The 16,924-nt window shown below is 41.3% G+C and overlaps 1 protein-coding gene across 1 annotated transcript in view; it reads right to left on the bottom strand.

The window, feature by feature from the left end:
- The window catches only part of LOC148352292 (papilin-like), a 31,395-nt gene extending 23,161 nt beyond the window's left edge, over window positions 1-8,234 (bottom strand). Inside the window, 5 exon segments of the mRNA XM_088354995.1 lie at window positions 620-722; window positions 806-866; window positions 2,570-2,673; window positions 4,068-4,125; window positions 8,136-8,234. Coding sequence (XP_088211121.1) covers window positions 620-722; window positions 806-866; window positions 2,570-2,673; window positions 4,068-4,106 — 307 coding nt within the window. The 5' untranslated portion in view covers window positions 4,107-4,125; window positions 8,136-8,234.
- Window positions 8,235-16,924: the final 8,690 nt, after the last annotated feature.

The following is a 16,924-nucleotide window of genomic DNA, read 5'->3' as shown; positions in this document are numbered from 1 at the left end:
AACAAGGTCCAACCATCAGATACCCAACTGGTAACAAGAGTTAGAAGATAGGTGGATCAGCGTACATGGAGAGGCACAATCAAGTCGCTGGGAGAGTATCTGCAACCGGTAGGGCAGAGAAGAACCCAAATCCTAGTGGGTCGTACCACAGAATGTCACTGAGAACATCAGGTCCAAGATCTTGTGGGACTAACGAGCAGCTATTGGCTAAACCAACATAGCGGTGGGTCATGGACAAAGATCAGAAGAGGGTGGTTATACTGGATTTGCACATCCCAGTTGATGCCAATATCAGGAAGAAGAAAGACAAGAAACTGGAGAAGAAGCTGGAATAGATGTGGAGGCTCAAAGCCAGCGTGGCCCTCAAAGTCGTGGGGGCACATCAGGGTGGGCAGTCACCCCCAAACTGGAACAGTGGCTCCAGTAGATCCTAGCAACAACAGCTGAAACCTTAGTCCAGAAGAGCGCAGTCCTAGGAACTGCTAAGAAACTGACAGAACCCTCAAACTCCCAGGCCTTGGGTAGGTGACCCAGTCTTAGGATAGTAAGAATGAGAATAATAATAATAATAAAAAAAGAAAAATTAATTAATTAATGTCATTCAAAGGCTTTTGTTTACCTCCATAGTACGGCACCCAGTTGTACCGGGAGCCCTTGAAGTCGGTACCATCGTACTGCGAGCACTGCTCCTCGCGGTAGTCCTTGCTTCCTGCCGGACAATCCTGCGACCAACCACTAAGATTTAGAAAACTCCGCCCACCAGTCGTCATTGGCCACCTCTGCCGGCCCCGCCCACCAAACTCACCTGAGTGTTGCAAGCCAGGTAAGACTTGTCGGGACCCACGCAGTTGTGACCACCGTCGTTTCTGTCGCCAAAGACCTCATTAGCATCATCGAGCTAATTAGCATAACAGGTCAATTAGCATAGCACGCTAACTCAAAAAAGTCCAATTGTTGTGACTGCCATCGTTCCTGATGCCAAAGACCCCGTTAGCATCATCAAGCTAATTAGCATAACAGGTCAATTAGCATAGCACGCTAACTCAAAAAAGTCCAATTGTTGTGACTGCCATCGTTCCTGATGCCAAAGACCCCGTTAGCATCATCAAGCTAATTAGCATAACAGGTCAATTAGCATAGCACGCTAACTGCAAAAAAGTCCAATTGTTGTGACTGCCATCGTTCCTGATGCCAAAGACCCCGTTAGCATCATCAAGCTAATTAGCATAGCAGTTAAATTAGCATAGCACGCTAATTAGCATTGCACGCTAACTGCAAAAAAGTCCAATTGTGACTGCCCTTGTTTCTGTCGCCAAAGACCCCCTATTAGCATCATTAAGCTAATTAACATAGCAGGTCAATTAGCATAGCACGCTAATTAGCATAGCACGCTAACTGCAAAATAGTCAAATTGTGACTGCCGTCTTTTCTGTTGCCAAAGACCCTGTTAGCATCATCAGGCTAATTATCATTGCAGTTAAATTAGCATAGCACGATAATTAGCATAGCACGCTAACTGCAAAAGAGTCCAAATGTGACTGCCTTCGTTCCTGACACCAAAGACCCCGTTAGCATCGGCCTGCTAGGTGGCATTAGCGTGCTAATTGCAGCCCTTTGAGACTCTTTGTGATTTAGGGCTGCACAAAAAATTAGCATCGCTAAAATAGCGTAGCATGCTAAATGTAAAAAGGTGAAATATTTTCAAAAGACAAATACAGAGTTGGGATAGCCGACATGACCTCATTGCACATTGGTAATAATACATAAATAAATGAGCGGAGAACATACTAGTTAGGAGCAACTTTCCGTGGTGGTTTTTAGCGAGCGCCAAGATGGCCGCCGTCCAAAAACAAAAACATCGGAAGAAAAGAAAGACTGCCTTCAGTTTGCCTGGAAACTGTGCGCAAAGACGCTCATGATGACAAGGAAATGTCACCTTCATTCAAGCTTAAAGAGACAGCGTGTACTATTTGACGATTTGATGTTGCTGTATGGTGTCGTGCCACTGAAAACAAGTGCTAGAAAGAACAAGGAAGAATACAAAGTACGGACACTTGATGGACCTATGAGCAACATAAGGCTTCTCATTTTTTTGCCCGGAATTTTGCAAAGAGAGAAAAAAGCAAGCGGTGAATAAGAAAAGAAAAAGAGAAAATAGAGTAAAAAAGAAAACAACAAAGATGAAAAAAAGAGGAAAAAAACAGAAAAATGGTAAAAAGTAAAAGAACAGATATGATAAAAAAAAGAAATGAAAAGATGAAAAGGACAGAAGAGAAAAAGAAAGAAAAACATTGACAAAAGAAAGATAAACTAAAAAGAAAAAATGAGGAAAAGGTAAGGAAAAAAGGAACAAAAACAAAACTGAAAAAGGGAAGAAGGAAGAGAAATAGATAAAGGGAATTTGCATAGAATGCGTGAATTCTGCACAGTTTTTGGGCTGGTTTGTTTTATAATTCTTTGTTTTTTTCAATCGAGACATGGATTTTTGGGGGGAACCTGCTACGAAAGGATTTGACCCCCCCCCCTCTTTTTTTCCTCAGCGTTGGTGGGGTGTCGCGCGTCGGCGTACCGGTGGGTGACGCAGTGCCTGCTCCTGACCGTGACGCCGCCGCCGCAAGTCCGACTGCAAGTCCCGTAGGGGCCCCAACTGTCCCAGTAGTCTTCCGCCGAGCCCTGCCGGCATACGAGCGCGACGGCAAAGCGTATAAGTGCCAAGGTAAAGCATATGAGAGCGACAGTAGGATATATGAACACAACTGTAAAATATGAGCATGACAATAAAGCGTATAAGCACAACAGCAAAGCGTATAAGTACGATGGTAAAGCATACAAGCGTGAAAGTATGGTATACAAACACAACTGTAAAATATGAGCACGACAATAAAACTTACGAGCACGACAGCAAAGCGTATAAGCACAACAGCAAAGCATTCAAGCACAATGGCAAAGTATACAAACACGACAGCAAAGCATGCGAACATGACTGTAAAGAATACGAGTGCGACGGTAAAGCATACAAGCGCAACAGTATGGTATATGAACACAACTGTCAAATATGAGCACGACAGCAAAGCCTACGAGCACGACAAGAAAGCGTATAAGCACAACAGCAAAGCATTCAAGCGCAATGGCAAAGCATACAAACAAGACAGCAAAGCATGCAAACGTGACTGTAAAGCATACGAGCGCGACGGCAAAGGGTATAAGCACGATGGCAAAGCCTACGAGCGTGAAAGTATGGTATATGAACACAACTGGAAAATATGAGCATGACAATAAAGTTTACGAGCACGACAGCAAAGCATGTTAACATGATTAAAGAATATGAGCGTGACGGCAAAGCGTATAAGCACGACGGCAAAGCATACGAGCGCGACAGTATAGTATATGAACACAACTGAAAAATATGACAATAAAGCTTACGAGCACGACAGCAAAGCATACAAACACAACAGTATGGTATATGAGCACAACTGTAAAATATGAGCACGACAGCAAAGCCTACGAGCACGACAAGAAAGCGTATAAGCACAACAGCAAAGCATTCAAGCGCAATGGCAAAGCATACAAACAAGACAGCAAAGCATGCAAACGTGACTGTAAAGCATACGAGCGCGACGGCAAAGCGTATAAGCACGATGGCAAAGCATACGAGCGTGAAAGTATGGTATATGAACACAACTGGAAAATATGAGCATGACAATAAAGTTTACGAGCACGACAGCAAAGCATGCTAACATGATTAAAGAATATGAGCGTGACGGCAAAGCGTATAAGCACGACGGCAAAGCATACGAGCGCGACAGTATAGTATATGAACACAACTGTAAAATATGACAATAAAGCTTACGAGCACGACAGCAAAGCATACAAACACAACAGTATGGTATATGAGCACAACTGTAAAATATGAGCACGATAATAAAGCTTACGAGCACGACAGCAAAGCATACAAACACAACAGTATGGTATATGAGCACAACTGTAAAATATGAGCACGATAATAAAGCTTACAAGCATGACAGCAAAGCATACGAGCGCGACAGACAAATAAGAATCAGACTTACCAAAAGGGCCAATGGGAAGAGCAGCAGCAGAGGCAACATGGCGTCCTTGGGTCTTTCCCTGGGGGAGGTCCAGTGCAGAAGTTACAGTACCACAAACGAGCGCCAAAAGAATTTAAAAAAAAAAAAAAAAAGGGGAATTGGCTTTTTCCGCGCTCGTCAGACCGCAAACCACAAGGTTTTTGCGTCAATAAACAGGAAAAGAAGATGACATTTGAAAGGTTTGTGCCTTTTCACACGTGCTTCCTAAACACGAATCCTCGTCCCTCTTCGTTCTCTCCATTTTTTTCCTTCCTCTTTTTCATTTCCTCCTTTCATTTATGATATCCTTTCATTCGACTTTCTAAAATTCACGTTTCTTGAGCTCTCCTTCGATTGATTTGACACTATTAATCAATAATAGGAGCACTGTGGATTATTTAGCGTCCCCTTGTGGTAAGAAAAAAACCTAAGGATGTCATATTTGACCACTAGAGGGCAATGTATTGTCTTATGCGAAGGAAAACCAGTGCCACAGAGCGCAGGGTCGCAGCAAGATGGTAAATGGTGAATGGTTCGCATTTCTATAGCGCTTTTCAAGTCAATGAAGAGCTCCCAATGCGCTTTACAATGAGCTTTACACTTACCCATTCACACACACACACACTCACACACCAATAGGGAGTCAGCCTCCAAACGTTTTGAGGATAATCAAGATGCTTAAGGGTAAATGGTCTGCATTTCTACAGCGTTTTTCAAGTCACTGAAGACCTCCGAAAGCACTTTACAATGTGCTTTACACTTACCCATTCACACACACACTCACACACCAATAGGGAGTCAGCCTCCAAACGTTTTGAGGATAATCAAGATGCTAAATGGTCTGCATTTCTATAGCGTTTTTCAAGTCACTGAAGACCTCCCAAAGCACTTTACAATGTGCTTCACACTTACCCATTCACACACTCACACACCAATAGGGAGTCAGCCATGGAAGGCGCCTTTTTCAATGTTTAAAAAGTAATAAAACGAGTAAATAATCCAATTTATGTAGCACTTTTGTGCCTAAAATAATTTAGGAATTTAGCAAAAAAATCTTTCGTTTTTGACTTACTTTTTTTTAATAATTTATTATTTTATTGTGATTTTTATTTTATTATTCCTCATTATTTTTTTGTTTTTAAAAATTATTAAAATTCAGGTATTATTATTTTTTTGTTTTTTACCTACTTTTTAGGGATGATCATTTTATTATTATTCTTTTGTTTTTTTGGGTAAATTGATTTTAGGTAGGTTTTTTCTTTATTTACTCACTTTTTAGGTCTTATTTTAAAATTCATTTTATTTTTTTATTAATATTCAGGATAAGGTTTTTACCTGTTTGAGGCATTTCTATCATTGTATTTTTGATGATTATTTTAGGGATGATTTTTCTTTAATTAGTTTTCAAGTATTATTTGATTATTTGTTTTTAAACGTCATTTAATTTGATTACTTTAAGAGGCCGGACAAAATTCTACTATGACAAGGAAATACACATTTCCTTGCCTAGGAATAGTTATAAATACGATGTATTTTGGACTAGTATCCAAATCAATGTTTTTTACCGCTTAATATTACACAGTGTCCCTTTAAATTTTCTCTCTGGATTTGATTTATTATCATTGGATTTATTCTTTTGTCTTTGATTTTATTTTATTTTTTCTTCAAAGTCTTTACATGACATGTTTGACCCTGGAGTGCCACGTCCAATCTCATCGCATACAATGTTTTTTCGGCTTCTTCCACTTGTGAACCATCGATTCATGTTTTTTCACGTACAGTAGATATCAACGCACCATGGCAGACGAAAACACGGAAAGTAAGGTTTTGGATTCCGTCAATATTTGGGGGAGAATTCCAGCAACACAATAACGAACTGCTAGATTCGCTACGACGTCAGCATCCAGGACTACTTCCGCAAACAATGGACGCATTGTTGTCAATCAATTCTATTTCATTTCATTATATTAGCTATATATTTTTATCATTTTTCTAAATATTTGCATGTTTTTAAAGATTAAGTTCAATTTATGAGACACTGTTGATCAATTTTCTGGACTTGAGTTGAATTTTTGGAAAATATTTGTTTGGAATTTCTTTTGCGTTTTTTATCATTCGATCGAATTGATCGGACAGTTTCTATTATTTGTTTTTTTTTTCCTGTCAATTTTTTTCTTAACTCAATATTTCAAACCTCTTTGGTTCTTTTTTTTCGACTTCATTTCTTTTCATTTCGAATTTTCTTTTCTGTTTCGAAGGATCTCTTTCAACCATAATCCGTTTGTTTCTCGTCTTTATGACACGTATCGTGTTTTTGTGTTTTTTCTTAACATTTATGTTTCTTTATTTATTTTAAAGTTTGAATGAATGTTTTGCACTCCTAAATTCCATTTCCTTTGAATCGTAGCTTTATATCGGAAACCTCATTATTTTGTAAGTTTTCCACTTCCTGTTTTTTCACAGCGTTGCATTTTCTAACTTGACACCTTTTTTTTTTTTTTACAGTGAAGTATTTAACTCCTTGAACTTATCAAATGTTCTTTTTTTTAAATCTCGATTTATTTTTAATTGACCCCGAAAGTCCATTAAGTTCCACTCGAAGTCTTAAAAGCATAAAATCTCTTTTATTTTGGTGATTTTTTTTTCACAAAAAAGCGAATTTCCGCTCTTTTCGTCTTTCTTCGACTTCATTTGAATCGATTTGACACTTTTGATCCATTTTTGGGTCCTTTACATTTATTTTTAGCTTTATCTTTGAATTCACATTCCCCCCTCGTTGTGTTCTTTTATTTTGAAGTTTTCTGTTTCGTTTTTGTTTTTATTTTGAACCTTTTTAACCCCAAATAAATAATACAGGATATTGTAGTAAATATTTGGCCGCTTTTTATGAGTTACTTTATTTTTGTAATCTCCTACTTTTGATTAAACTTAATTTCACCCATTTTAAACTCATTCCCCCTTTGTAAAACGATTTTATTTTGCGAGTTTTGTACTTCCTGTATTTTAAGTAACTCTTGTTCCTAAACATTTTCTTCCATTTTTGTAAATTGTCACGCAGTAAACCCTATATTTTAGTCAAGCTTTGCTCATTTGAATCTGGATTTTTTTTTACATTTTCTTAGTTTTAATGACTTTGGTTCTCAAAAACGTGATCTTTTATTTTTCGAACTTTTCACGCGGTTAAAAACTGCATTTCCGGCAAGCTTTGTTTATTTCGTTCACTTTGCGCGCTGCTTCCGCTCGTTTTTTGTTTCTTTTACTTTGTAAATGGTTATAAGTCGAACTTCCGCTCTTTTCTCTTCTCTTTTACTTTGTAAAGTGTTTGAATGTCGAACTTCCACGCTTTTCTCTTCTCTTTTACTTTGTAAAGTGTTTGAATGTCTAACTTCCGCTCTTTTTTCTCTTCTTTTACTTTGCAAATTGTTACAATTCGAACTTCCGCTCCTTTTTCTATTCTTTTACTTTGCAAATTGTTATAAATCGAACTTCCACTCCTTTTTCTATTCTTTTACTTTGTAAATGGGTATAAGTCGAACTTCCGCTCTTTTCTCTTCTCTTTTACTTTGTAAAGTGTTTGAATGTCGAACTTCCGCTCGTTTTTCTTTTCTTTGACTTTGCAAATTGTTATAAGTCGAACTTCCGCTCTTTTCTCTTCTCTTTTACTTTGTAAGGTGTTTGAATGTCGAACTTCCGCTCTTTTCTCTTCTCTTTTACTTTGTAAAGTGTTTGAATGTCGAACTTCCGCTCGTTTTTCTTTTCTTTGACTTTGCAAATTGTTATAAGTCGAACTTCCGCTCTTTTCTCTTCTCTTTTACTTTGCAAAGTGTTTAAATGTCGAACTTCCGCTGTCTTTTTTTTCCATTCCCTTATTTTGTTTATTGTTTACATACGAAACTTCCGCTCGTCTGCGTCCCGTTAGCTTGACGTCGTGAAATTCCTCCGACTTCCTCTTTTTTTTTTTTTTCGTCAATTGAATCAAAAAGTGGAAAAACTAAGAAAACGGAATCATTTTCGTCACTAATAAATAAAAAAAACGGTGTGTGTACTTACAGGTCCGGGTTAGGGTTTTGATGGGGGTTCTGGTTCCGAAGGTCCTTCGGAGCTGGACTCGGATGAGTTCGGAACAAATCGCAGGCTCCGTTATATATGAATGGGGGAAGGGGAGGGGGGTCTTCGGGGAGGGGGAGGGGAGGAATCAAAATGGGAAGGGGGAGAAGGCCACGCCCCCTTTTCGATTTCTTCCGGAAAAGAAATTCAAATTAAAAAAAATACTCGGTGTAAAAAATGGAAGCGCTTCCTTTTCTCTTTTGAAAACGATATAAATGTATTTATTTACCTTTTCGTCTCTTTCCTCCATTTTGCGGGCAGAAAGGGGTAAAAAAATTCAAAAGAAATCCAATCTTTTCATTTATCCTTTATTCATGGACACTTATGAGTAAGAACGTTTTTTTTCCTTTTAAATTAAAGGGACAGTGTGTATTGTTGAGTGACTCTCTGTAATAGATTGGAAGGATCGGACCGTCTCGCTGCTCAGGGTACCCGAAAAGAAAGTCTAGAAAAGGCTCGGATGAAAAATCAATAATAAAGTGTCGCGTTCGTGTCACTTTAAGTCCCCGCAGTTTGTATTTTTCGTTGTGATTCTTAGCGCTCGTTTCGGGCTGTCTGACGTGATACGGCGACATCTAGTGGGGAAATAGAATAGAATAGAATAGAATATACCTTTATCGTCATTGTTACAACATGGGTTAACATATTGTGACAACGAAATGGGGCATGACACTCCAGTTTCACACAAATAATACACTTGAAGCCCAGAAACGGGAGCAGTTCCTCTAAAGAGATTTGAAAGGGCGCCTTATCATCCCGTGCGCCTTATATACTCGTTTTTTAGCGCTCGTTTTGGGCTGCCTGATGCAAAATGGCGAATGCAATTATTTAAAAAGCTACATTTTCGGAAAATATTTAAGATGACAAAAAAAAACTTTTGGGGTAGATTTCAAGCTAATGTTTGAGAATATGAGCAAAAAAAATGTTATTTTTAAAATACTTTTAATGAAGTAAAACGGTTCCGGAAGTTAGATTTCATGCAAATGTCACCAAAATATATCAATTCATCGATTCAATATTTTTTAAAGGTCGATTTCATGAAAATGTTTTTATCGAGAAAAAACGAGTACTGTTTTTTGTGGTGCGGAAAATACGGTAAAAGTTTTGTTTTTTTTGTGGCTTTTTGCTTGAATTCTGCAACGCTTTTGTCTCCTTCTTTCTGAAAGAGAGGAATAAATGACAATCTGTGAAAGGAGAGGGAATTGAATTACAATTTAAAAAATAAAATAAAAAAGAATAACGGCGATATATGGTTGCTCAGACGCGGAAGTGGTATTTCCGTGGCGAGCGGTGTCGAGAGCGGAAAAAAACAGATCAGAAGCCGGGACGGGGGAGCAAAAATCGTGGTCGGGATCTGAAAAGGGTCGGAGCCGGGAAACAGACGGGAAACAGAACAGGAGAGAGTCAGGGTCGAAAAGCTTGCCTGGCGTAAGCTGAGGTTTGCAGACGGACTGACAACCGGTGACAGGAAGACGGGGGTATAAAAAGTGACAGGTAGCCAATCAGCGTCCGAGGCAGGAGCGGGCGCAGGTGCCTTGCATCAGTAATCATGAGAATAAAGTCGCCTGCCCCATTTTTCACAACTTGAAATACAATAAGACGACTCAGCGCAAAAAAAAACATTGTTCCAAAGTATTAAGGATTGATCATCAGAATATATAACAGTATGTACCTGTACTGACGCCATGTTTGCTACAAGCCAGGTGAACTCCTCTTTCCACCATGCTTTTAATGTACGTTTACGTTATGGAGCGTCATCCATTTTGTTAGCTTCTTTTGAATATTTCATCTGGGGCTGAGGTTTTGGCTTGATTCCTAATCACTTCTCCATTCTTCTTGTGGTTCTGTGCGTCTGCTACAAGCCACGTGAACTCCTCTTTCCATGATGCTTTTAATGTACGTTTACGTTTTGGAGCGTCATCCATTTTGTTTGCTTCTTTTGAATCTTTCTTCTGGGGCTGTGGTTTTGCCTTTGATTCCTAACTACTTATCCATTTTTCTTGTGCGTCTACTTTGGAAAATGAGATGCAAATGCACGACCTCATTACGCTCGGGAAAGTCCGGAAGCAGGAAGTTATTCGACGCGGGCTTCTGATTGGCTGCCGAGTATAAAAAGTGCCTAACGAACCGAATTCTTTCTCTTTCTCTTTCCTTGTCTTTCTTTCTTGCTTTTTCTCATTTTTTTTACATTTCTCTCTCTCTTTTGCTCTTTCCTTCTTTTTTCTCACTTAGTCTCACTCTTCCTCACTCTCTTTCTTGTTCTCTCTTTTTCTTACTCTATCTTTTTCTCCTTCTTGTGATCATTCTGTCTCTCACTTACTTTCTTTCTTTAATTTTCTTTTTCGTTCTCTTTTACTCTTTTTTCTCTCTGTGTTTCTCTCTCCTTTTTCTCACTTTCTGTCTATCGCGTTCTCTCTCTCTATTTCTCTCTCTCTATTTCTCTCACTTTTTCCTCCATGTTTCTGTCTCTCTCACTTTCTTTCTTTCTTTAATTTTCTTTTTCAGTCTCTTTTTACTTTTTTCCCCTCTGTGTTTCTCTCTCCTTTCTTCTCACCTTCTGTCTATCACGTTCTCTCTCTCTATTTCTCTCCCCTGGTTTCACAGTTCATAATTTTGTACGAATAGGATTTTTTTCCATATTGTAAAGGTAAATAAACCTGATAGTGCTAAAGTATATACACTTTTATTTTGAAATCCCACACCATCTGGTTGCTTTCTATGACTTTGAAGTCCCGAACAAACGAGGTTTGGTTGACTTTCAACCCCCGCAATTGCAAACGAGAGGGCGCTATTTGCACTCGCGGCTTGTTAATAGCCAGCTACGCTAGCGGCGTAATCGCTAATAACAGGCTAGGCTAGCGTCATATTAGCGCCACTTCAAGTCGGACGGAACGAAGATGACGAAGGAGCTGGCTTTTGACACTTTTCTGACTGCGTTAGCTAATAGCCAGCTAAGCTAGCGGCGTAATTGCTAATAACAGGCTGCGCTAGCGCCATGTTAGCTCCAACTTGGACAGAACGGAGATGATGAAGGAGCTGGCTTTTGGCACTTTTCTGACCGCGTTAGCTTATAGCCAGCTAAGCTAGCGTTGTAATTGCTAATAACATGCTGCGCTAGCGCCCTGTTAGCTCCAACTTGGACGGAACGGAGATGACGAAGGAGCTGGCTTTTGGCACTTTTCTGACCCCGTTAGCTAATAGTCAGCTATGTTAGTGGCGTAATTGCTAATAACAGGCTACACTAGCGTCATATTAGCGCCACTTCAAGTCGGACGGAACGGAGATGACGAAGGAACTGGCTTTTGTCACTTTTCTGACCGCGTTGGCTTATAGCCGGCTAAGCTAGCGGCGCAATTGCTAATAACAGGCTGCGCTAGCGCCATGTTAGCGCCACTTCAAGTCGGACGGAAGGAAGATAATAATAATAATAATAATAATTTCCTTGTATTGTCATTCTGTGTAACAATGTACACAGAACGAAATGTCGATTGCACCTGACCCGATGCAGCCGCAGCCAAGAGAGGGCGCCGCCGACCACTTTTTAAGTCTTAGGAATGACTCGGCCGGGGCGCGAACCCGAACCTCCCAGTCTCAAAGCGGGCGCCTTACCATCTAGGCTACTGAGCTGGTGATGACGAAGGAGCTGGCTTTTGTCACTTTTCTCACCGCGTTAGCTTATAGCCGGCTAAGCTAGCAGCGTAATTGCTAATAACAGGCTGCGCTAGCGCCATGTTAGCTCCAACTTGGACAGAACGGAGATGATGAAGGAGCTGGCTTTTGGCACTTTTCTGACCGTGTTAGCTTATAGCCAGCTAAGCTAGCGGTGTAATTGCTAATAACATGCTGCGCTAGCGCCCTGTTAGCTCCAACTTGGATGGAACGGAGATGACGAAGGAGCTGGCTTTTGGCACTTTTCTGACCGCGTTAGCTTATAGCCAGCTAAGCTAGCGGTGTAATTGCTAATAACATGCTGCGCTAGCGCCCTGTTAGCTCCAACTTGGACAGAACGGAGATGACGAAGGAGCTGGCTTTTGACACTTTTCTGACTGCGTTAGCTAATAGCCAGCTAAGCTAGTGGGGTAATTGCTAATAACAGGCTGCGCTAGCGCCATGTTAGCTCCAACTCGGACAGAACACAGATGACGAACGAGCTGGCTTTTGTCACTTTTCTGACCCCGTTAGCTAATAGTCAGCTATGTTAGTGGCGTAATTGCTAATAACAGGCTACACTAGCGTCATATTAGCGCCACTTCAAGTCGGACGGAACAGAGATGACGAAGGAACTGGCTTTTGGCACTTTTCTGACCCCGTTAGCTTATAGCCAGCTAAACTAGTGGCGTAATCGCTAATAACAGGCTAGGCTAGCGTCATATAAGCGCCACTTCAAGTTGGACGGAACGAAGATGACGAAGGAGCTGGCTTTTGGCACTTTTCTCACCGCGTTAGCTTATAGCCAGCTAAGCTAGCGGCGTAATTGCTAATAACAGGCTGCGCTAGCGCCATGTTAGCTCCAACTTGGACAGAACGGAGATGATGAAGGAGCTGGCTTTTGGCACTTTTCTGACCGCGTTAGCTTATAGCCAGCTAAACTAGTGGCGTAATCGCTAATAACAGGCTAGGCTAGCGTCATATAAGCGCCACTTCAAGTTGGACGGAACGAAGATGACGAAGGAGCTGGCTTTTGGCACTTTTCTCACCGCGTTAGCTTATAGCCAGCTAAGCTAGCGGCGTAATTGCTAATAACAGGCTGCGCTAGCGTCATATTAGCGCCACTTCAAGTCGGACGGAACGAAAATGACGAAGGAGCTGGCTTTCGTCACGTTTCTGACCGCGTTAGCTAATAGCAGGCTACGCTAGTGGTGTGTTAGCGCTCGGCCAACCGGTTTCTGGTCGGGTTTTCACGCTTTCTGATGATTACCGGTTGAGTCAAAACCCCAAACTTACTTACTACGTTTGATTTCATTTTTCGAGTCACGTTTTCTTTCGGAACTGAAACGGAACTTGGGGGATTTATACGTTTTGACATGAACGGTTTTGTGCGGGACAAAATGCTAAAATCAGGAAAGATACTCAAATGTTTTGAAAATCATTTATAAAAAATAGATGTATTTTTTATAGCTGGACCTTGTCGGGACCAGAACAGAAACAGGACCCAAATGCATGCAAGTTTTATTGAAGGAAAGAGGAAGGGCCGTGCCCACCATCCGGTGTTCGCTAGGCGCGGGAAGCAAGTCGCTCTCGTACTCGGATCGTGATCCCAGTACGGAAGTGGATCTTCCGGAGCGGGAGATGGCGGTGTCAAGGACGGAAAAACAGGTCGATGAATGGGACAGGAGAGCAAAAACGTGGTCGGGGTCAGAAACAAGTCGTAAGTCAGGACGGAAGAGCAGACGTGGTCGGGATCAAAAACGTGTCGTAAGTCGAAACAGGAGAGCAGACGTGGTCGGGATAAAAAATGGGTCGTAAGTCGGGACGGGAGAGCAAAAACGTGGTCGGGATCAAAAATGGGTCGTAAGTCGGGACGGGAGAGCAAAAACGTGGTCGGATCAGAAACGGGTCGTAAGCCGGGACGGGAGAGCAGACGTGGTCGGGATCAAAAATGGGTCATAAGTCGGGACGGGAGAGCAGATGTTGTCAGGATCAAAAACGGGTCGAAGCCAGGGGACAAACAGGAGCAAAAAACAGGACAGGTGGGAGTCAGGGTCAAAAAAGTATTGCCTACTATAAACTGAGGTTCGCAGACGGACTGACAAACGGGGACAGACAAGACTGGGTTCAAATAGTGACAGGGAGCCAATCGGAACCCGCGGCAGTTGGCACCTAAGGAGCGAGACCTAACTTTTTTTTTAAAAACGTAATACAAAATGATTGAGTTATTTTCTATTTTTATATTTGTGTAAAATGTTTTAAAAAAATCGAAATCATTTTTGTTAAAAGAATATTTTGCATTGTAAAACACATCTGTTTTTTGATTAACGATACACGATTTGGTTGGATTTACCTAAAAAAATGTAATATATATAAATTTTTGTACATGTTTGGATATTTGTATTAAAACAACTGTCAGGACCAGAAGGGAAACAGGACCCATTTGCGTTACATTTCTCACAAGTTTTATTGGAAGAAATAGAAAAGTTGCGCCCACCATCCGGTGATCGCTGGACGCGGAAAGCAGGTCGCTCGGATACTCGGATTGTGCTCTGAAGTGGATCTTCCGTGGCGAGCGATGGCGGTGTCGGGGACGGAAAAACAGACAGGAGAGCAAAAACGTGGTCAGGGTCGAAAGCGAGTCGTAAGCCAGGACGGATAGGAGGAGAGAAGACGTGGTCGGGGACAAAAAGAGTTCGAAAGCCGGGACGGGAGAGTAGACGGGGTCAGGATCAAAAAAGGGTTGAAGCTGGGGGACAGACGGGAGCAAAAAACAGGTGGGAGTCAGGGTCAAAAAAAGGCTTGCCTAGTGTTCACTGAGGTTCGCAGACGGACTGACAAAATTGATAGAGAGAGAGAGAGAGAGAAAGAGAGAGAGATCAAAATCGAGAGCGAGAGAGAAAGATGGAAATCAAGGGAGAGGAGAGAGAGAGCGATGGAGATAGAGAGAGCGATGGAGATAGAGAGAGAGATGGAAATCGAGAGAGCGAGAGAGAGAGAGAGAGAGTGAGTGATGGAAATTGAGAGAGAGAGAGGGAGGGATGGAAATCGAGAGAGAGAAAGAGAGTGAGAGAGAGAGAGATAAGGAAATCGAGGGGGAGAGAGAGAGAGAGAGAGAGAGAGAGAGAGACACGTACTACTAATCAGTCCTTCTCAAGCGGCGCCCGACTCGTCTGACATCAAGCAGCCTTGTTCCAAATCCCGGCTCATTTTTCTCTCGTGCTTCTTCAGGCAACAACCCGCGGGCCTCACGTTGATTTCCAAACAAACTTGAAACCTTAGCGATGACTTCACCACAACGTTTAAGGAAAGCGGTGGTGACCACCCCTCGGATTTACAACTGCAGGACTCTTTCACCAGGATTATTTACGAGTCCCAAATAATAATAATTAAGCCATTCCCCGAAAGAGTTTCTTCTTTTTAATGAGGGCAAACAAACAAGATTATAAATAACTCAATGAGAGCTCTTTGCCCGTGACGTCATCCAGGACGAGTCATCGGAAACCAAAGTCCTGTTTATTTGTTTGGCCCTTCATCACAAACAGTCTCAAAGGGCTGCACAGACCACTACAGACTATTATGACAGCATACCCTGATCTAGAACCTACATGAGTGATAGGAAAAACTCAAAAACCTCAAGTCAAGATATGTTTATTTGTGACGCCCTTAATCTCGAAGAGTCTCAAAGGGCTGCACAGACCACAGAATATTGCAAACCACAGACTATTATGACTCCATCCCCTGATCTAAAACCGACATGAGGGCAAGGAAAAACTCAAAAACCTCAATTCAAGTCATGTTTATTTGAGACGCCCTTAATCACAAAGAGTCTCAAATAGCTGCATAGATCAAAGACTATTGCAAACTACAGATTATTATGACACCATACCCTGATCTAAAACCTACATGAGGGCAAGGGAAAACTCAAAAACCTCACGTCAAGTTATATTTATTTGTGACGCCCTTAATCACAAAGAGTCTCAAATAGCTGCATAGATCAAAGACTATTGCAAACTACAGATTATTATGACACCATCCCCTGATCTAGAACCTACATGAGGGCAAGAGAAAACTCAAAACCCTCAATTCATGTCATGTTTATTTGTTTGGCTCTTAACCACAAAGAGTCTCAAAGAGCTGCACAGACCACAGATTATTGGAAACCAAAGACTATTATGACACCATCCCCTGATCTAGGACCTAAATGAGGGATAGGAAAAGCTCAAAAACCTCAAATCAAGATATGTTTATTTGTGACGCCCTTAATCACAAAGAGTCTCAAAGGGCTGCACAGACCACTGCAGACTATTATTACACTCTCCCCTGATCTAAAACCTACATGAGGGCAAGGGAAAACTCAAAATCCTCAAATCAAGTCAAGTTATATTTATTTGTGACACCCTTAATCACAAAGAGTCTCAAAGAGCTGCATAGATCAAAGACTATTGCAAACTACAGACTATGATGACACCATCCCCTGATCTAAAACCTACATGAGGGCAAGGGAAAACTCAAAACCCTCAAGTCAAGTCAAGTTATATTTATTTGTGACACCCTTAATCTCAAAGAGTCTCAAAGGGCTGGACAGACCACTACAGACTATTATCACAGCATCTACTGATCTAGAACCTGCATGAGGGCAAGGGGAAACTCAAAAACCTCAAGTCAAGTTATATTTATTTGTGACGCCCTTAATCACAAAGAGTCTCAAAGAGCTGCATAGATCAAAGACTATTGCAAACTACACACTATTATGACACCATCCCCTGATCTAAAACCTAAGGACCAATAACTAGCATTTTGGTCTTTTCAAAGTTAAGGCGCAATCATTTGAGTGACATCCACTCTTTGATCTCAATGAGGCAGGCCTCCAAATTTCCACAATTTAGTGTGGCCGATTCCTCCATCGGAAGAGATAGTTGAGTGTCGTCTGCGTAGCCGTGGAAACTGATATCATACTTTCCAATAATATCACCTAAATGCTGAAAAGAAGGGGACCAAGCACAGAGCCCTGCGGAACGCCACAGGTAACATTAAAGGGCTCAGATGTCATTTCATCCTATTTAACACAGTGCGTCCTATCT

This window comes from Urocampus carinirostris, chromosome 15 (genome assembly GCF_059441175.1).
Source record: "Urocampus carinirostris isolate Australia breed hairy pipefish chromosome 15, RoL_Ucar_1.0, whole genome shotgun sequence".
NCBI classification, from domain to species: Eukaryota; Metazoa; Chordata; class Actinopteri; order Syngnathiformes; family Syngnathidae; genus Urocampus; species Urocampus carinirostris.
Note: the sequence above shows the minus strand (reverse complement) of the source record. Positions and strands in the feature narration are given on the sequence as shown.